This window comes from Octopus sinensis, linkage group LG23, assembly GCF_006345805.1.
Source record: "Octopus sinensis linkage group LG23, ASM634580v1, whole genome shotgun sequence".
Lineage (NCBI taxonomy): Eukaryota > Metazoa > Mollusca > Cephalopoda > Octopoda > Octopodidae > Octopus > Octopus sinensis.
Genome location: NC_043019.1, coordinates 17,240,469 through 17,261,863, shown reverse-complemented (window position 1 = coordinate 17,261,863; position 21,395 = coordinate 17,240,469). Strand labels below are relative to the sequence as shown.

The following is a 21,395-nucleotide window of genomic DNA, read 5'->3' as shown; positions in this document are numbered from 1 at the left end:
TTTTTCATCCCACAGGGTGTCCAATAAACACTCTCCTCACCAAGCAAGTTTGGTGGGGTTGCCGGTTTAGTCCCCGACGACCTGACCATACATACATACATAGGCGCAGGAGTGGCTGTGTGGTAAGTAGCTTGCTAACCAACCACATGGTTCTGGGTTCAGTCCCACTGCGTGGCACCTTGGGCAAGTGTCTTCTGCTATAGCCCCGGACTGACCAATGCCTTGTGAGTGGATTTGGTAGACGGAAACTGAAAGAAGCCTGTCGTATATATGTATATATATATATATATGTGTGTGTGTTTGTGTGTCTGTGTTTGTCCCCCTAGCATTGCTTGACAACCGATGCTGGTGTGTTTATGTCCCCGTCACTTAGCGGTTTGGCAAAAGAGACTGATAGAATAAGTACTGGGCTTACAAAGAATAAGTCCCGGGGTCGATTTGCTCGACTAAAGGCGGTGCTCCAGCATGGCCGCAGTCAAATGACTGAAACAAGTAAAAGAGTAAAGAGTATACATTGCTAAAACAATTTACAATGCCATCCACAAAAAAAGACTGTCCTGAAATAAACTTAGAAAATCCCTGTTATTGGAATACATTCATAAACACCAACTCAAGGAATACTGGTGGAATATTCCCATCAAAACTTCCGTCAAATGTAAACATAACAGGTCGGATATTGTTGTTTGGGACATGGGGTAAAAGGTATGTACCATCATAGAGGTCTGCTGCCCTGCAGATATAAATATCTCTTTGAAAATCAAAGAAAAAGAAGATATTTATGGACAACTGCTTTGAAACCTTCAGCTTCTGTATCCAGACTATGAATTCATATTCATATCAATAATAATTGGAGCACAAAGTTTTGTTAGTAAATACTTAAAGGAGAATCTGGACAAACTGGGATTTTCAGAAAGAGAAATCGACCGGCTGATTCGTACATTACAAATGCAATCTGTGAGTGGAACGGTAAAGACTTTTCTCAAGTTCCAAATGTGAATTTGTCTGTGTTAACTACATCCTAAAGATGAAGCCTTGTATCTTTGCATCTGAGCACTCTATACAATAATTTCATTATTACAATATAATACAAACTTGCATACTCGCACACACACACACACACACTATTCATTAATTTGAGTCAGTGTTGTTTTTCTACAAAATATAATAATAATAGTGAAATTATTGCAGGAGTGGCTGTGTGGTAAGTTGCTTGCTAACCAACCACATGGTTCCGGGTTCAGTCCTACTGCGTGGCACCTTGGGCAAGTGTCTTCTACTATAGCCCCGGGCCGACCAATGCCTTGTGAGTGGATTTGGTAGACGGAAACTGAAAGAAGCCCGTCGTATATATGTATATATATATGTGTGTGCGTGTATGTTTGTGTGTCTGTGTTTGTCCCCCTAGCATTGCTTGACAACCGATGCTGGTGTGTTTACGTCCCCGTCACTTAGCGGTTCGGCAAAAGCGACCGATAGAATAAGTACTGGGCTTACAAAAGAATACGTCCCGGGGTCGAGTTGCTCGATTAAAGGCGGTGCTCCAGCATGGCCGCAGTCAAATGACTGAAACAAGTAAAAGAGAGAGAGAGAGTGCTCAGGTGCACCACAATCCCATTCTGGTATAAAGAGGTGGGGTGGGTGGGTGGTTGAAGGAATGGTTTCAGTTCTCGCGGGAAGAGAAGAGAAAGGTTCGAGATTAGAAGTAAGATGGCGCGAAGGAAAGTGAATTACGAACACCTGTGCAGGAATTTAATTAAATTAGTCTGTGATATCCAGGTAAATAGACATGCATATATATATATATATACGTATGTATGTGTGCAGGTGCGAATTAATTAATGGTTGGCCATTATGCTTAGCACTGTGTTTATATTTTGAAATCCGCTGAACATTTGTCGATTGTTTGGGTTTTTTTTCTTTAATGTCGATGTTTACCGAAGAAACCAATTAAAATGTTGGAATCTGTGGAGAAACACCCTTAATTAACCAATGCAGTGTCTACCTAATATAATAACTACCAATTAATCCTTTCTGTTAATCATCACTCAATAACTACCGTCTCTATTTACGAAATATAGACATTACACTCGGCACTTTCGTGAAATATTGAATTATAATGGCAATAATAAATCTGTGAACGAGATGTAAACAGTAACTGCAAGACAATGTGAGGTATACTTGCCATCTGAATATGGCTAGTAACACCCACCCATAGTGCTTAGCCATATTCAGATGGCTAGTATACCTCACATTGAATTATAAGGATTTTACAGATACTTATCGCAGCTTTCTTTTTTTCTTCTTAACTAAACAAGCATGGTGTAAATTTGTATTGTCCCAGCTTCTACCGATAATTAAATTGACTTTGTTATTGATGTTGCGATGTCCTGGTCGAGCAGACACGAATATAATAATAATGGATAGTTTGTCGTTCTTCAGCCGCAGCTTAGCCCTGACTGAACAGGTTTTTATAATTAAAAGATTACCCAGTCCTTCTCCAGGGTATTGCATATTTAAGACTACATAATTCAATGTTTTTCCTGTGGGAAGATTTATCTATTGTTTACGACGATGAAGGGGCTCCCACCCAAGAGACCTATAATCAAAAGTATTCCTGCCATGACCATTCCATCTATTTTCCAGACAATAGATAGCATTACCTACTTGTCTTTCGTTTAAGATGGTTGGATGTAATTTGAGGGAGATTTATTTACTCTTTCCAGCAGGTCATTGGATCCTGTTTGTTCGTAGTAGGTTGTCAGTTGAATGACTTGGGACTATGTCTACAAATTAATTTCACTTGTCCACTTCGCATGATGAGGTTTATCGTATGGGCTCTAACATGGATATCCCAACCTCCTGTTGTGTATTCTTGTCTGTTCTGTTCCTATATTGTTATGGTTGGATAAGCACTCACGTTTTAGCACTAACTCACCCTCCCCTGTTTTTTTGTCCTTCTGTCACAATCCACCTCAGAGTGCTCAGCAGTAGCTTAGCCACGCACACATACACACAGGATTGTGGCGGAAGATGGACAGTGTGTGACCACTGTTGTGTAACACACAACCAGTTCGGCCATGATTCAACAGTCCAGTCGGGATGAGGGGTCGGTCAAACGCCTAGATGTGATCTATGTATCGCCAGTTCACTCTTACTAGCTGCAGTTATGAGTGCACAGGGCCTTCTTAAAGAATATCACAGGCCCGTTAGGATAAAGCAGGGCACTGGTGCCCCAACATATATAATTACAGCACACATAGATTAGAATTGGTTCCTTTAACCCCCTGAGACCCCTGGATAACTTCTCGCTGTGGCTCTACCTGAAGAGAGCACTGTGAGTGTTGCATGATTGTTATTATTTTTGCCTCCAATTAGCTATGGCCAAGCTGACCCATGTGCAGAGGCCTTTCAATGGGGACCATCATGTTTTTGCAACTGAGCCTCACGCCATTTAAAACAGTTATGTGTTTTGAAGGAGATTTGGCTGCTATTTCTAATAGGTTTTGCAACCCTTGTGGAGGCCCCTTTCAAGATGATGCTTGCTTCAACCATCAAGTCTTTTCCAAGTGTTTTTAATATATTTATTTTAGAAATTGCAGCTTTTGAACAATGATGTTGATGCTTATTGTTTACCAACATTACAGTCATTAGTTCACTGTATATCTGACTGTGAGAGCGAGAAGGGAGTGTCTGTAACTCTGGGTAGAACTAATTTCACAAAGGACTTTGCTTAAAGCCAACTGTATATTATTTCTAACCTTTCCTTACCATTATTTACATCCTTTCCTAATACACATCTGTGCAGGACACATGGACACACACACACACATGTATACAGGCAGGTTCTGTCAATCATATTCTACTCACAGATTGTTGATGAAGCTGAGGTGATGCTAGAAGACACTTGCTCAAGGTGTCATGCAGTGGAATCAAACCTAGAACCATTTGGTTGGGAAACAAACTTCTTAACCATACAGCCAAGCCTTGAAACCATGTGTTACTGTTTAACCCCAGGTCTGTGTTGATTGAGTAGACTTATGATCAAAGACATCTCGGACATGACCATCCTGTTTTTATTTCACATACAGTATAGAATTAAATTAATTATAGTGGCCTTCATTTTTTTTTTAATACAAGAAAGTATGATGTGAAGGTGATTTGACTGGTATATCTGGTGATTTGAGAAGTCATGTAGGGTTTTTTTTTCTTTTAGTTTGTGTTTCTGTTATGTAGCACCCAGCCAATCTTGTCTGCTTATTGCGATTGAGGGTATACTGCACATTCTGACATGCACTTCTCTGTATGTGTTTCATTTTCTTGTTGTCTCCATTGTTTCTAGGTTTAGGTACGGGTGCAGGGGCTACAATGCAGCCTTTGGATATGGGTACAGGTTACAGTGGAGCCAGGCAAGAGTAATTTGGTCAGAATACAACGGCTGCTGCCCCTCTTCACTTAATATTTTGCTACTGATCCATTCTACTTGTAGTGTTTGATACTAATGAAGTGAACAAGGGCTGAGAGACATAAGATTCTTTGAGATGCAGTTGTTATAGTTTCTTGGAGTAACATAAATGTGTATCTTTTTTTTTTAGCTGTAGGTTGCCATTTATCTTAGAAACTTATCGAAGACATTCCAGTTGTGACCATACTTACACTCTTCTGGTACAGAAGTTCTTTTAATAAATAGATGATCACATGACTTCACATTTTATTTCACACATACACACACATTTATTTGTTCCTTTAATGCCTGTTTTTCCATGCTAACATTGGTTTGGATAGGAGGTATTTGAGGCATGGTTTTACCATGAGTTGCTCCTCTTGTTGCCACTTTACACAATGATTCCAGCATTCATATCTACCAAAAACGACTTCTTTGAACCCTTCTTCTAAAAAGCTTAAAATAACATCTCTGCTCTTTTTTCTTCTCAGTTGCTTCCAATTCAGTCTTTTATTAGGACCCACCCTTTCATCCATCATCCTATATTAATTCTTTGATGTCTCTACTTGCAGGATGAGACTAGCGATGACTTCAAGGAATGCTATTCTTATTCTATCTCCAATTTTAAATATCATCGATTCTTGTCAGTCGATTCACACAAAGTTAACCAAAAGATTGATGGGTAAATATTTACTTCAACAATTATTTGTTATAAAATTAATCAACTTTTCAGTATTCGTGTTTTTTGCTTCTCTTGTAGAATGGGAGAATATATTCTAACAGATGTAAAAGCATAAAATAATGAAATTTCCGTGCACCCTATTTGTATTTCCTGCACCTTATTCCCTCTCTTATTGTAATCATCATTTTCTTTGTGTCTATGTCTATATGAAAATATTTGTCTGTCTCCCTCCTGTTCGTCAATTCATAACACTTTCATACCATCACATTTATACAAACTTTTTACCTGCTGAAATTCTTTTTTCTTTTTTGCCTCCACAGTGATGCTGTCATCATCATCATCATCGTTTAGCGTCTGATTTCCATGCTAGCATGGGTTGGACGGTTCAACTGGGGTCTGGGAAGCCAGAAGGCTGCGCCAGGCCCAGTCTGATCTGGCAGTGTTTCTACAGCTGGATGCCCTTCCTAACGCCAACCACTCCGTGAGTGTAGTGGGTGCTTTTTACATGCCACCTGCACAGGTATCAGATGAGGCTGGCAAACGGCCTCGATCGGATGGTGCTTTTTACGTGCCACCGGCACGGATGCCAGTCGGGGCGTCACTGGCAACGGCCACGTTCGGATGGTTCTCTTACATGCCACTGGCACTGGTATCACAGCTACAATTTCCATTGATGTTGATCGATTTTGATTTTGATTTTCAATTGCCTCAACAGGTCTTCACAAGTAGGGTTTGTGTCACAAGAAGGAAAGGTATGCATAAGTGGGCTGGCTACGTCCCAGGTAGAGGCCACGGGTTATGGTCTCACTTGTCCTACCGGGTCTTCCCACGCACAGCATACTGTATTTGATCCAAAATTAAATTCTGTCTTGAAAAGTTCAAAGACTGAAAATATGAATTCCTTACACTCCTCAGGGAATATGTTGTCAAATTTGGTCCCAAGTTCTTTTGTATCATTACAGATTTCTGCTCTTTGATGCTCTGTCATCTTTGCAATGCTGTGTTTTATTTATGATCGTCATTGTCATCATTTAAAGTCTCTGTCCCATACTGGCATGAGTTGGATGGTTTGACAGGATCCAGCAGGTTCAAGGACTGCATTGGGCTCTGATGTCTGCTTTGGCGTGGTTTCTACAGCCAGGTGCCCTTCCTGATACCAACCACTTGAGTACTGGGTGTGTTGTTTTTGTGGCATCAGGAGCTAGCAAGACAAAAATCTCCTTTTCCTGAGGGAGGCAGCCTTACACCAGGAGATGAGGAATTTTAGAGAAAGGGCCTAAACAGAACAGGTTTCTTGCTATAGAGGTGCAACAATGACTCCTCATATTACAGAAAAGCATATTACAGAAGGCGGTGAGCTGGCAGAATCGTTAGCACGCCGGGCGAAATGCTTAGCAGTATTTCGTCTGCCGCTGCATTCTGAGTTCAAATTCTGCCGAGGTCGACTTTGCCTTTCATCCTTTCGGGGTTGATAAATAAAGTACCAGTTTCGCACTGAGGTCGATGTAATCGACTGAATCCCTTTGTCTGTCCTTGTTTGTCCCCTCTATGTTTAGCCCCTTGTGGGTAGTACAGAAATATATTACAGAAAAGCATGTGGGAGTGACCAGGGTAATGTTGGAAAGAGATGCAAAAGAAGAAACCTCAAATATCTACATTGAATATTTAGGACAGTTTTATTTAAAGACTAAGATGTGTCTACATCTGTCCTTATATATTGATGCTTCGCATTTCAACAAACACTACACATCATCTTTTGCCAACTGAAATGGAAAGTGTGTGTCAACCTGTACCTTGCTATCAAAATAAAGTAATTACTCTCATCACATGTGTTAATTTGAATCTTATTACCTCAGATTATGTGAAAAATTTGCTGTCCACTCCCAAGAAGATAAGGCTAAAGCTTTAAGAGAACTAACCACTAAATTTCTTGGTCTACCATTATTTGACCAGAAAATGTTTGACCATGTAAGTATGGCACCAGGTTAAATTATTTTATCATGAAATATTTAAATCTTGTTCTTGTATATTGGTAGAAGAATCAACTATGGAATAGATAAACACATCATCATCATCATATAATGTTTGTTGTTCATTCTGGCATGGGTTGGACAGTTTGACTGGGCTGGCATGCTGGAAGGCTGCACTAGGATCTAGTCTGGTTTGGCATGGTTTTCTACAGCTGGATGCTGTTCCTAATGCCAACCACTTCAAGATTGTAATGGGTGCTTTTATGTGCCACCGGCTTGGGTGCCATTTGCATGACACCGGTATCTGCCATGACTGTGATTTTGTTTGGTTTCATGTGTCTTCTTCTCAAGCACAACATAATGCCAAAGGTCTCGGTCAGTGCCTCCATAAGGCCCAACACTTGAAAGGAACTCGACCGCTTTTCCTCCATAAGGCCCAACACTTGAAAGGAACTCGACCGCTTTTCCTCCATAAGGCCCAACACTTGAAAGGAACTCGACCGCTTTTCCTCCATAAGGCCCAACACTTGAAAGGAACTCGACCGCTTTTCCTCCATAAGCCCAACACTGGAAAGGAACTCGACCGCTTTTCCTCCATAAGGCCCAACACTTGAAAGGAACTCGACCGCTTTTCCTCCATAAGCCCAACACTTGAAAGGAACTCGACCGCTTTTCCTCCATAAGGCCCAACACTTGAAAGGAACTCGACCGCTTTTCCTCCTCCATAAGGCCCAACACTTGAAAGGAACTCGACCGCTTTTCCTCCATAAGCCCAACACTTGAAAGGAACTCGACCGCTTTTCCTCCATAAGGCCCACACTTGAAGGAACTCGACCGCTTTTCCTCCATAAGGCCCAACACTTGAAAGGAACTCGACCGCTTTTCCTCCATAAGGCCCAACACTTGAAAGGAACTCGACCGCTTTTCCTCCATAAGGCCCAACACTTGAAAGGAACTCGACGCTTTTCCTCCATAAGGCCAACACTTGAAAGGAACTCGACCGCTTTTCCTCCATAAGGCCCAACACTTGAAAGGAACTCGACCGCTTTTCCTCCATAAGGCCCAACACTTGAAAGGAACTCGACCGCTTTTCTCCATAAGGCCCAACACTGAAAGGAACTCGACCGCTTTTCCTCCATAAGGCCCAACACTTGAAAGAACTCGACCGCTTTTCCTCCATAAGGCCCAACACTTGAAAGGAACTCGACCGCTTTTCCTCCATAAGGCCCACACTTGAAAGGAACTCGACCGCTTTTCCTCCATAAGGCCCAACACTTGAAAGGAACTCGACCGCTTTTCCTCCTCCATAAGGCCCAACACTTGAAAGGAACTCGACCGCTTTTCCTCCATAAGGCCCAACACTTGAAAGGAACTCGACGCTTTTCCTCCATAAGGCCCAACACTTGAAAGGAACTCGACCGCTTTTCCTCCATAAGGCCCAACACTTGAAAGGAACTCGACCGCTTTTCCTCCATAAGGCCCAACACTGGAAAGGAACTCGACCGCTTTTCCTCCATAAGGCCCAACACTCAAAAAGAGCTCGACCACTTTGCCTCTATGAGGCCCAATGCTCGAAAAGTACTCAGCCATCTCGCCATCATTATTATTATTATTATTATTATTATTACTACTACTACTGTTATTATTAAAGGTGGTGAGCTGGCAGAATCATTAGCATGCTGGGCAAAATACTTAGCGGCATTTCATCTGTCCTTGTGTTTTGAGTTCAAATTCCGCCGAAGTTGACTTTGCCTTTCATCCTTTCGAGGTCAGTAAAATAGGTACCAATTGAGCAATGGGATTGAGGTAATCAACTTGGCCTCTTCTCTGAAATTGCTGGCCTTGTGCCAAAATTTGAAACCATTATTAATTATTTATTTAAGTGATTATGAGCATCATCAAAAGTTTTCATTCCATATTTGTTCCTTTTTCATTGATTTCTGCTTATTTCCATTGCCATTCTAACATTTTATCGACTTCCATTAACATAAGATTGTCATTTTCTTCCTTTCCAAGACATAGAATCAAATTGTTGCAGTGAATCTCCTTTCTAAGGTTTATTATAATTTGTGTGTGTGTGTTTATAATTTATATACATGCATTTATAATTTATACACATATTCATCATTTTTATACACATTTTTAATTTATATACTTTGTTCTAATTCATATACTTATAATTTATAAATATATGTGTTCATAATTTATAACCATATTTTGTTGATTTCACATTTTTAACAGTCTGACACACATTACTCGATTCTGAGCCTTTTAATTGAACTTGCTAACAGTCCAACTGGGAGCAGTAGCTATGAGTCTAGCAAAAGTATCACTGTTGGTAAGTTTATTAATTTCTGTTGTTGTTTAGCTGCAGGCAACTCTAATTAGATAAACCTTTGATTGAAAGCATTCTAAGTTGTGACGCTTCTTAGGAACCTAATTCGTCAGACATTTTGAAATAACAAGAACAAATCTTTACACTTCTTCCTTTGTGTGGGATTATTTTCAAACTGGAGTTTATTACAGAATAACTTCACCTATGACTTGCTTTTAAAGGTTTTCGGGCCTTTATTTGAAGTTGTTTTCAAAATATTTCATAGAAGCAGTGTAAGTCTGGTATCTCTTTTACTCTTTTACTTGTTTCAGTCATTTGACTGCAGCCATGCTGGAGCACCGCCTTTAGTCGAGCAACTCGACCCCGGGACTTATTCTCTGTAAGCCCAGTACTTATTCTATTGGTCTCGTTTGCCAAACCGCTAAGTGACGGGGACGTAAACACACCAGCATCGGTTGTCAAGCAATGCTAGGGGGACAAACACACACATATATACATATACATATATACGACAGGCTTCTTTCAGTTTCCGTCTACCAAATCCACTCACAAGGCATTGGTTGGCCCGGGGCTATAGCAGAAGACACTTGCCCAAGATGCCACGCAGTGGGACTGAACCTAGAATCATGTGGTTGGTTAGCAAGCTACTTACCACACAGCCACTCCTGCACCTATGTGTCTGTATGATGTAAAAAATTGGTTACCAGTTTGAAAGTCAGTAAAGAGGAAGAAAGACTCAAGGTAATAAAGGTGGTGGTCATTTATAAGATTTTCATCCCTTTTGAGATGTTGGAAATGATGGCCTGGGACTAGTAATTCAGTATCTAGAGAACTGTAGAGACTGTAATAATAAATCTCTGAATGAGGTATAAACAGTAACTGCACGACAATGTGAGGTATACTTGCCATCTCAATATGGCTAACCACTAAGGGTGGGTGTTACTGTAGCTTGTAGCCCCAGGAGAACATCGTCTCCAACTGGCTTTAGGCACACTTTCTGTGCTCTTATGGTATTTGCAAAGGGAGGTCATCCCTCCCTCGTCAACCTAAGTGATACGCATGGACTGCAGTTTCTAGGTTTTGACCTGTCATCAGCATACGACAATCACCGGTTTTCGATGTGCATACAGTTTTTCTAGTTCAGTAACAAAAAGTTACTGGAAAAACAATATAAGTATTTGCATTGGGACTCCTTTCATCGAAAACCGGTGATTGTCGTACGCTGATGACAGGTCAAAACCTAGAAACTGCAGTTCGTGCGTATCACTTAGGTTGACGAGGGAAGGATTACCTCCCTTTGCAAATACCATAAGGGCACAGAAAGTGTGCCTAAAGCCAGCTGGAGACGATGTTCTCCTGGGGCTACAGTAACACCCACCCTTAGTGGTTAGCCATATTGAGATGGCAAGTATACCTCACATTGTAGAGACTGTCTCATATGAAAACAAAAGCACAATGGAAGAAGATTGAAGATAGTTCTTAACTCCTAATCTAGTTTGACTTAAAAAATGCATTTCTTTGGTTATAGATTTTGAACGGGTCAGTCACTGGGTTTGCTGCTTACCTGATGATAAAAGTGATCAGGGAGTGTCTGTGCAACTCGGGTGGACTAAAATATTACAAGTTATTTTTATTGAAATGCACTAATTTATTGGTTTTCTCAGTGATCCATACATCTTTTGCTAGTATACATCAGTAAAACTACACACACCCAACTAAGAAGAATACTAATCCATAGAGAACTCAATGTATATTGTAATGTAGACTTAATATATAAATGTTTTCTTTAATATTGACTCTATACACGATGCATCTATTTTTGGATTCCCCTTTGACCTCCATCAGTTGCACAGTAACAGCAGCTGCATCATTAATTTTACTGTGTAAATGTGCTGCGAAGACTGGTCAGATGTTGGCAATGTTTTTTTACTACAAGGATGAAGGCTGTAACTATTTGATGAAGAGGGGAATCACATGTTTAAGAGAACTGGTAGCATGGGGCACAAATAACGATCCCTCAAAGGTTCAGCATTTAGAGAATTAATGATTTAAGACACAGTTTATTAGAAGATTACATGTAGTTATAAATAAGCAATGTTTGATCGTTTCAATACTTGGGAAAATGGCATTGAGAATTATTTTACATGAACATTGGTTACTTTTAGAAGATGGCAGAAAAACCAAAGCTAGTGGAGAATTCCAAGCCAGTAGCCATCAACAGTGTGTTAATATCTTGCCTAAGAGTAGAATTACTGATGATAGTGGTGGGAGTGACTGTTGTTTTTAGAAGTAGTTTTGATAAGATTTCTTTTCTTTTTTTTCCTTTATATATACTCTTTTACTTGTTTCAGTCATTTGACTGCGGCCATGCTGGAGCGCCGCCTATATATTTTTAACTTCATTTTTAACTTCATTTCAGAAGAAGACAAGGATTTTGATTGGGCAGCATATTTGAGGGAGGGAGAAGATGTCTACTATGGCTCATATTCAAGTTCTTCAGTAAGTTGTCTTTGCTTCTTTTTTTTTTCTACATTTGATGCTAATGGAAAAAAATTCTATTTAGCTATAATCAAAGATTAATTAGTAAACATTATGGTCTGAGGATGGTTTCTTGTAACGGGTAGTGCTCTCGTAAGGGTACCCAAGAGCCAGGTAGCAGTGTTAAATCTAGCACTCTGGAATAGAAGAGGTGTGTCTCAAAAGCTTCCACACAGTTTTTGTCGACCAAATTTCACTGATAATACTTTGGTTGACCTGAGGCTATTATAGGAATGCACTGTACAGTGGGATTGAACCCAAAACTGCATAGATGCCAAACAAACCTTTCAGCCAACAACTCAGTCATAGCTTCTACACTCAGTCTTAATTACAAAGCCATACCTGTGTCTAGTTTTAATCATACAGCCGTACCTGTGCCTGATCTAAACCACACAACCATAACTAAGACCTGTCTTGACAGCACAGCCACACCTGTGTCCAGTCTTAATGAGACAACCATGTCTACACCTGTTTGTAACTTCAAAGCCATGTCAGTGTGATATGATGACATGTATGGGGGAAAATTAAACGACTAATTAAAAGCAGTTCTAGTAATGTAAACATTGGTTGCACATACATGGGTTCCACGTCCATTTGCTGTGGGATAGGGTCTGGAGAAGGCTCCCTACACGACACTGAGTGTTAATGACAAGGTCATTCGAAGTGAGTTGTTTCACCTGATCTGGGACATTTGGTATTCCTTAACACTCAGTCTCTTGTAGGGAGCTTTTCTTCAAATGCTGTCATGCAGCAGATGGGTACATAAATAAACACGTACACTGTGTACATGCGACTGATATACTTTCATCATCATCATCGTTAAATGTCTGCTTTCCATGCTAGCATGGGTTGGACGATTTTGACTGAGGGCTGGCGAACCAGATGGTTGCACCAGTCTCCAATCTTGATTTGGCAGAGTTTCTACAGCTGGATGCCCTTCCTAACGCCAACCACTCTGAGAGTGTAGTGGGTGCTTTTTACGTGCCACCAGCACAGGTGCCAGTAAGGCAACTTTGGTAACGATCACGCTCGAATGGTGCCCTTTTACTAGCCACTGGCATGGAAACCAGTTGGCTGTTCTGATAACGATCACAGTGGGATGGTGCTCTTGGCACCCTACTAGCATGGGCACAAGTGCCAGTAAGGCGACACTGGTAAAGATCATGCTTGAATGGTGCCTTTTAAATGCCACTTTATATATAGTTTTATTGATGCAGTATGTGATGTGTGGTAGAGGCATAACTTCACTGACCATCACTGACCAGTGATGTGTAACTGGCACGTAAAAAGTACAGTCTGAACACTGGGCCTCAGTGACAGGTGACTGTGACCTCTGCTAACAAACCATGCTTGAGAACACCTGTCAGACCAAGTGAGATTGCAGTCATGGCCAATGCTGGTGTTCTGTAACTGGCACGTAAAATGCACCCACTACACTCTTGGAGTGGTTGGCATTAGGAAGGGCATCCAGCTGTGGAAACTTTGCTAAATCAGACTGGAACCTGGTGCAGATCCCTAGCTTACCAGTTTTCAGTCAAACTGTCCGATCCATACCAGCATGGAAAACGGACGTTAAATAATGATGATGATGAGTATATTAACCCTTTCATTACTCTATTTATTTTGAGATGCTCTGTGTTTCTTTCAATTATTTTAAATATAACAAAGAATTTAGTAAAATAACTTAGTTATCATTAAGCTAGTGTTAGGAACATAAATTGCGACTAAGGTTTGGTGGTATATTTTAATGCAAAACTTATGAAAACAAGACATTTGTACTACAGAGCCAGAGCCGGTTTTGGCCGGGTTGGTAATGAAAGGGTTAAGGTTAATGGATTAAATACATTTTCTTGATTAATTATTATTTATATTATTAATTGTATTTTACATACACATCATGGGGCTCCTGTAAGCTTCTCAACAACTTTTAATTCATTGATAAAATCCAATGTAATTTTTTAAAAAGCAAAATAAAATGTTTTTTATTATATGTCATTGAAAAATTATGTTTGATTTTTTAGCAAGTATGAATGTGACCACTCAATGCTTGCTTTATCCCATTCAATTAGGAATTCAGTGATCTGGATGAAGATGATGATGATGATGGTATTGACTACATCAGAGAAGCTGATGAGACAGAAATAAAAGATTCTGAACAAATGGTCCCAGTTGAGAGTTCATTAAAAGATTTAAATATTTCTAAAAACCCTTCAGAATGTCAAACACAACCAGAAAAAGCCAACATATTGGGATATGAATGGTTAAGTAAAAACATTATCACTTCTTACTGGAACGGAACACCACAAAATATTCCTGAAAACAGCAACTACTATAATATTGTTAAAGAATGGTAAGGACCTAGTTATTTATTGAAGTCTTCCTAATTATATCTTTTGGTTTAATTTATGTTGTATTGTTTCAAAATGGATCAAATATGAATGAAAATCTCTTTCTTATCACCCATTTTGTCTTCCCTGTCAACCCACTAAATCACTTTCATAGTTTTATATATATTTTGCTTAATCTTTATATATATTTTGATAAATAAATTCCATTCTTCATAACTCTCCCCATATAGACATGTTTTTTTCAAACAAATATTACAAATACTCTTTACTCTTTTACTTGTTTCAGTCATTTGACTGCGGCCATGCTGGAGCACCGCCTTTAATCGAGCAAATCGACCCCAGACCTTATTCTTTTGTAAGCCCAGTACTTATTCTATCGGTCTCTTTTGCCAAACCGCTAAGTAACGGGGACATAAACGCACCAGCATCGGTTGTCAAGCAATGCTAGGGGGACAAACACACACATGCATATATATATATATATATATATATATATATACGACAGGCTTCTTTCAGTTTCCGTCTACCAAATCCACTCACAAGGCTTTGGTCGGCCCGAGGCTATAGTAGAAGACACTTGCCCAAGGTGCCACGCAGTGGGACTGAACCTGGAACCATGTGGTTGGTAAACAAGCTACTTACCACACAACCACTCCTGCACCTATGTGCATAAATTTACATAAATTTACCTCACAACTTCTACTCTTTCTCCTACTTTTATCTTTGCAGTTTCTTTTCTACTTTTTGTTTTCTTTCCAAACAATTTACCTTTATAAAATACTGTCATTAGTATTTATTGCAAAATATCTAAATATGCAGAATATGTTGTGAGTGTGTGGAAATAGAGGCAAAATTCTTCTTTAAAAATATGTGAGTTTAAGCTGTTTAAAATATTTCCAAGTCTTCCGTGATGAATGATATTTATGCTCTTGAATTTTACTTTCAGGGAACTCTATGATGACAGAAGTTATCCATTTAAAAATAAACAAACTGTGACTGAAAGCCAAATCATTCGTGAAATAATATGGTGTGTTTCTTTTTCACTGCTTTTTTCTATGATTTTATCATATGTTTCAGCCTTTACATTTAGATTTATTTCTTGGTTCTGGATTGTTGTACAGTCCCCACTCATAGAAAGCTAATAAATGGTAACTACCAATTTCATGTTTTTCAGGCATTTAAGGTAGATTAAGCTTTGCTGGACATTGTTATAATTCTTGGTTCCACTTTGATTAGGATTTGATTAGTCTGTATGTGTGTAGATATATTTGCATTTTTTTTTCTTTGCCAGAACACACACACACACATATATAATGTTTTTACATAGTAGACGTGTTTAACCCTTTCCTGAAACCCCTTGTGGTCAAGTATTACCAAACTACTGAAAACTGTCCAGTTTTACAATTTCATATTTCAGTGAAAATATTCAGACAAATTTTGTTTTTTAAGTGATTTCACTTGGAAAGCATTTACATGCCATCCAACATAAGTTCCAAGTTTCATTTTGTATCTCTTGATTTGGAACATCCTGAATGTTTAGTTTTGATGAAATAAGTTGGGTTTTTTTTTTTAATTCGTGATTCACCTAGTATTTTTTGTCTTTTTTTCTGTTGTTTTATTTTTGTTCTTTCGTTTGTGTATTTACACACACACACACACACACACAAGCAGCTGTATTTAATCCTTCTGATACTTTTGAAAAAATACAGAAATTTTTTGAGTAGTTTTTGTGTTTTACTTCTTTCACTTGAACTATTTTCCAATGATATTCTCCTTTGTAGGATGTTGCTTGGCACTTCTGACACCTTTATATTTCAATATACTGGAACAAACTACAGACTTCGAGAAAATATTCGACTGACACATCTTTCTCAAGTAAGTGATTTTAATTCTGTTCATTCGCAAGTTTGGAAATTTTCAAATGAATTGAGGATTCTGATATTTCCCTTCAGACAGAAGAAGTCTCCATCATAATGTTTTAAAAGTGTTTGTGTGTGTCTATATATATATATATATATATATATATATATATATATATAATGTATCTTTGGTCATCCCATAAATAATGCAGTTTCTTTATACTTCTTTTATTTTTCAAAATTAAGATAAACAAAGTTCTTTTTAAATCTAAAATATACTTTCCTTCATTTTCTACAATGCTCTTCCATCTCTCTGGTAGACTTGGAAGGTTCCTCTTCCAAAATTCACTTGTCTGAAATGAAAAATATTCCTCCAGTACTGCTCTAACCTCGTCTACAGAATTTATATTTTTTCTGTCCAAATGATTTTGAAGACTGCAGAATAAATGATACCACTGGTTAACAAAAAACAATTTATTGTCTGCTACTCAGACAAATGGTACTGTACTAAACTGAATTCAGGATTGCTGTAGCGGGTCAAGATTTTGAGTTACATGCATAATTATATATAAATACTGTATTAGAATCAGGAATATTTAAATTCAAGGTAAATAATTATTACTTATTATAATAGTACTGTATTTAGTAAATTTATATTCAAGGCAAATAGTATTATAATATAATGGTACATAGTATATTTATGTTAAGGGAAGACTCACTTTATTTTTGATTAGCTCAGCTCAGAAATGTTTGAGACGCTTACTCTAGCGCTTATGCGTTGGTGCTGGTCTCCCGTTGTAGGAACCAGCAGTAGTCACCCATCATGTGTTGATTGAACTATCCTAGATACCTTGTTTCCATCTCAGATATGTCCTGGTGGAACCTCTCATGGTGGGTGGGGCGTCATTTCACATTCAAACTGCTCCAGCTTTTGGAATGTCATCCTCGGTGTATATGGCCAAGCATTATCCTGATGGAAGAACACCTTTCGTCTTGAAACCAAAGATGGCCATTTTTCTTAAGATGCTGACTCAAGCTGCTCATAGAAGATCTCCTTTGTTATCGTGAGGTTTGGGTTTAAAAGTTCAAGGTGGACTAAACCTTTCATGTCCCACCAAACAGATAACAACACCTTACGTGGGTGAAGACCTTCTTTAGCCTGAAGTGCTGGTCTTTCTCCTTTCCCTCCCCGCTGTCTTCGGTGCATGACATTTTTATAGAGAACCCATTTCTCATCATCAGTCACAATTCAGTCCAAAAAAGGGTCATTCATGAGACATGGCAACCAAGAAGAGCACACATTCACTCTCTGCAGGCGATTAGACTCAGAAAGTTTGTGAGGAACCCATTGACCCGATTTGCTGACTTTTCCAATGGCATGCAGGTGTTGATGAATGGTTGAGTGATCAAACCCAAGTATCTCTGCTAGTTCCTCAACAGTTACAATGGGATTTTAGTTTCCAGCTTAGAATTTCTAGAACCACTCTTGACACTGGCTTACGCTTATTTTCCAATCCCCATATACCACATTAATATTCCTCGCACTTTCTATTGTGTTGTTGCCTTTATTGAACTTATAACGGAGAAAGAAGAAGCAAATGATAAGATTTGGATAAGTCGAATAAGCGATAATTTATTCCTCTTGTTATAAAAGTAAGCTTTCCAAAAGAGAAAGATGATTATATTAGAGTCTGGAACAAGGATTTAAATGACTTCAGTTCTACTGGGTCTGTTGATGTGGTTGTGGTCTGCTGTCTTTTGTGGTTATGATGAAAACTGGAGAAGGCTGGTTGAAGAAAGCTGTGAGACAAACTGGATTTCTGGTTCATCAATTCTGGTCCAAAGAGACGTGGTGTATGGTCAATGGCTGCTGCCAAAGATGAAGTGAAACAGAACACAAGGGATTTTATAACCTTGGGTAGGCTCCAGAAACAAAGTGGTCTTTCCTGCATTGAAAACAAACTGTTGCAAACATGTGATTGGACAGTTAGTAACTGACCAATACATGCAACTCGTTTGGCAAGCCACTGGATCATGTGACTCAATAGAAAGAAAAGATCTGATGAGCCCATTCTGCAGTATTTAAGCTTAAACAACCAAACATAATAAAGGCATTACACTTCTGCTACAAACTCGTAGAACAAAATATGCCCCTTTGTCACTTCCATAATAGCTTTTTGAAAAAATAACTGTTAAAATAGAATTGCACTCTTCAAAACTTGCACTAAGAGTAAGAACTAGGTAAAGTTACTACCTGCTTATATAGCAAGTTGATGCAGGTAGTTTATCCCATCCCCATCCAACTTTTAGTTCAGGCAATTGAAAAAACTGCATTATTTATGGGATGACCCTATATATATATATATATATATATATATATATATATATATATATATACACACACACATATACCTTGCTTTTCTTAACTCTGAGAAATCATTAATAATCTGAGTTCAATTATGTCTTAGTTATTTTATCTCCCCTAAACTACTATCATGATGTGTAGGCCTTATATGACAGATGTTCATTTTGCTATCAAAATGGCTTAGTCTTTCTGCAAGTAGATCTTTTCTGTCTTTTATGTTAAGCTATCATATTTCAAGTTTGTATTCCTATTCAAAATCCATCTGTTCAAAAGAGCACTTTCTTTTGCAAATGTTTCTTTACACATTAAACTCAGAGATGCTTTAAAATGTTGAAACTTCCAAATTAAGAAACCAATGTATGAAATCATGCAATTTACTATTCATCTGCTCTCAAACACATATACACACCATCAAAATTCCTACACATGGTTAACATATCATAAAACATAGATAAAATTTATCATTTGTTTTTATGTCTGTTTTTCCATGCTGGCATAATTTTATTCTTATTTTACCAAATGCTTCAAAATAGTAGATTTTTCTTAGTATTTTTTTCTAAAAAAACTGGACACAATTTTTGTTTTGCAGATTGCACTTGAGAATAATGTGGATATTTTCCTGAAGGCAGGTGCTCTGATATTAGAACTGATGTCATTCATTGATTCTGTTTCTGAGAAACCAGTAAATATCCAAGAATCTAAAGAAACCAATTCTTTGACTTATGAAGCCTTTGCATTTTCTATTGACCAATTTGTACATGAATATAAATCAGTGCTGTGCAAGTTGGAACAGAATGTACAAAAACAAAGTAAGAATCAATTTTAGCTTTGGTAAAGTCATCTTTAGTATTATTTTCTTCCATTTTCTCATATTAAAATAAAATAAAGGAAACAATATATTTTATACTCCAAGGCGGCAGAAACGTTAGCACGCCAGGTGAAATGCTTAGTGGTATTTCGTCTGTCTTTACATTCTGAGTTCAAATTCTGCTGAGGTCAACTTTGCCTTTCACCCTTTTGGGATCGATAAATTAAGTACTAGTTGCATACTGGGGTCAATCTAGTCGACTGACCCCTGCCTGAAAGTTTTGGGCCTTGTACCTTGAGTAGAAAAGAATATATTTTATACTTTTTTTATAAAAATTATCTTCAATCTCCTTCACTCTGAATGACTGCCAGTATGGTTGTGTTGCATCTGGACAAAAACAGGGATGACAGTCACTTAACAAGCCTTATCCCCTGACAGTGTTACAAGTTTTCTTCCCGTATCTTTATTTAAAACTTATGTAAAGCTTATATTTATATGAAGGCATTTTATATTCAGATTGAGATTGTTTTTCAAACAGAGACAGCAATTACAATTCTTATTCTACAAAAACATCTTGAGCCTTGGATTGAAAAACTGACGCTTGTTTATGATATTTATGTCAATGGTGTACAGAAGTTTAAATCAGTTGAAAGCAGTAGTGAAAAGGCGGCTGCTTTATTGAGCTGTCTCTATGATAAAGTGATGGAATTACATCTCATGAATCAGACAAATTTGGTAAGTCACTGTCATCAGAATTATTATTGTATTTAATGTAATGTTTTTCTTTTGTTCCCAAAGAAGATATTAAAAATATTTCAAATTAAACACCTCCATGATTCAGTTTTATCAAAATCTTTTAAAAAGATTTTCAACAATAAGTATGGAATATATACTATTTTTGATGTAGAAATATTATATGTCGAGCCTTCCTACATGACCATAATAGGAAACAAAATTATACCAACACATGAACGTACAATATACACAGATGATATATTCATCATATAAGACACACTGCAACTTATTGAAGGAAGGAAGACCAAGGAAACAATTCTGTAAAATTTAACATTTAAAACACTACAACCCTCGGCTGTAAAATGACTTCATTTTCAGTCATTGACATTCAAAACGACAATAAGTTACATCACGTTTATTTATATTAATTAATTAGATCATGTTTATCTACATCTAATATACAGATAAATACTTGTACTTGTATGAAGACAATGACTACCTTCGTGGATACAAATATTAGTGGTGAAATCCCTGATTAGATGATAATTTAGATTCTTTTCCACTAATGAAGTGCTCAATGAATGAATCCATAGAATATAACAAACATTTTCCAACAATTGCGACCCCCTTTGGTCATGAATAACCATGGGATTGCACCTAGAAAGTTACCCTCTGCAGCACAAGTCCAGGCAAGGTTGTTTATGGAAGACCAGCAGTTGCCCATGCATACCGGCCTCCCCTCTCCACACCACCAGTGTTATCCAAGGGAAAGGCAATGGCCGATACAGCTTGGCACCAGTGACATCGCAATTCATTTATTAACGTGCAAGTGGTTGAGCAATCCACAGACATGTGTGCCCTTAACATAGTTCTCTGGGAGATTCAGCGTGACACAAGGTGTGACAAGGCTGGCCCTTTGAAATAGAAGTACAACAGAAACAGGAAGAAAGAGTGAGAGAAAGTTGTGGTGAAAGAGTACAGCAGGGTTCACCACCAACCCCTGCCGGAGCCTTGTGTAGCTTTAGGTGTTTTCGCTCAATAAACATTCACAGTGCCCGGTCTGGGATTCAAAACCGTGATCCTACAACCACGAGTCCACTGCCCTAACCACAGGGCCATTGCGCCTCCACACACAGAACAATAAAGGTAGAAATACATCAGACACTGCAGCTGTTAAAAAATAAACAGAACAACATAAAACATGCTGTGTGGATCAAATGCATTCTAACTACGGAACAGATGAAACCATAATCAAAAATCTCATAAAACAGAACACAAAATGCATCAGACCAAAACACTCTAATCATACTTTCT

General features: G+C 38.3%; 1 protein-coding gene across 1 annotated transcript in view; it reads left to right on the top strand.

The window, feature by feature from the left end:
• Window positions 1-1,657: 1,657 nt before the first annotated feature.
• LOC115223603 (gamma-tubulin complex component 5) overlaps window positions 1,658-21,395 on the top strand; it is a 46,319-nt gene continuing 26,581 nt past the window's right edge. Inside the window, exons 1-10 of the mRNA XM_029794258.2 lie at window positions 1,658-1,776; window positions 5,014-5,123; window positions 6,980-7,091; window positions 9,335-9,431; window positions 11,848-11,927; window positions 14,036-14,316; window positions 15,261-15,341; window positions 16,096-16,189; window positions 19,128-19,347; window positions 19,885-20,081. Of these exons, the coding sequence (XP_029650118.1) occupies window positions 1,708-1,776; window positions 5,014-5,123; window positions 6,980-7,091; window positions 9,335-9,431; window positions 11,848-11,927; window positions 14,036-14,316; window positions 15,261-15,341; window positions 16,096-16,189; window positions 19,128-19,347; window positions 19,885-20,081 (1,341 nt within the window). The 5' untranslated portion in view covers window positions 1,658-1,707. The remainder of the gene's footprint in view (window positions 1,777-5,013; window positions 5,124-6,979; window positions 7,092-9,334; window positions 9,432-11,847; window positions 11,928-14,035; window positions 14,317-15,260; window positions 15,342-16,095; window positions 16,190-19,127; window positions 19,348-19,884; window positions 20,082-21,395) is intronic.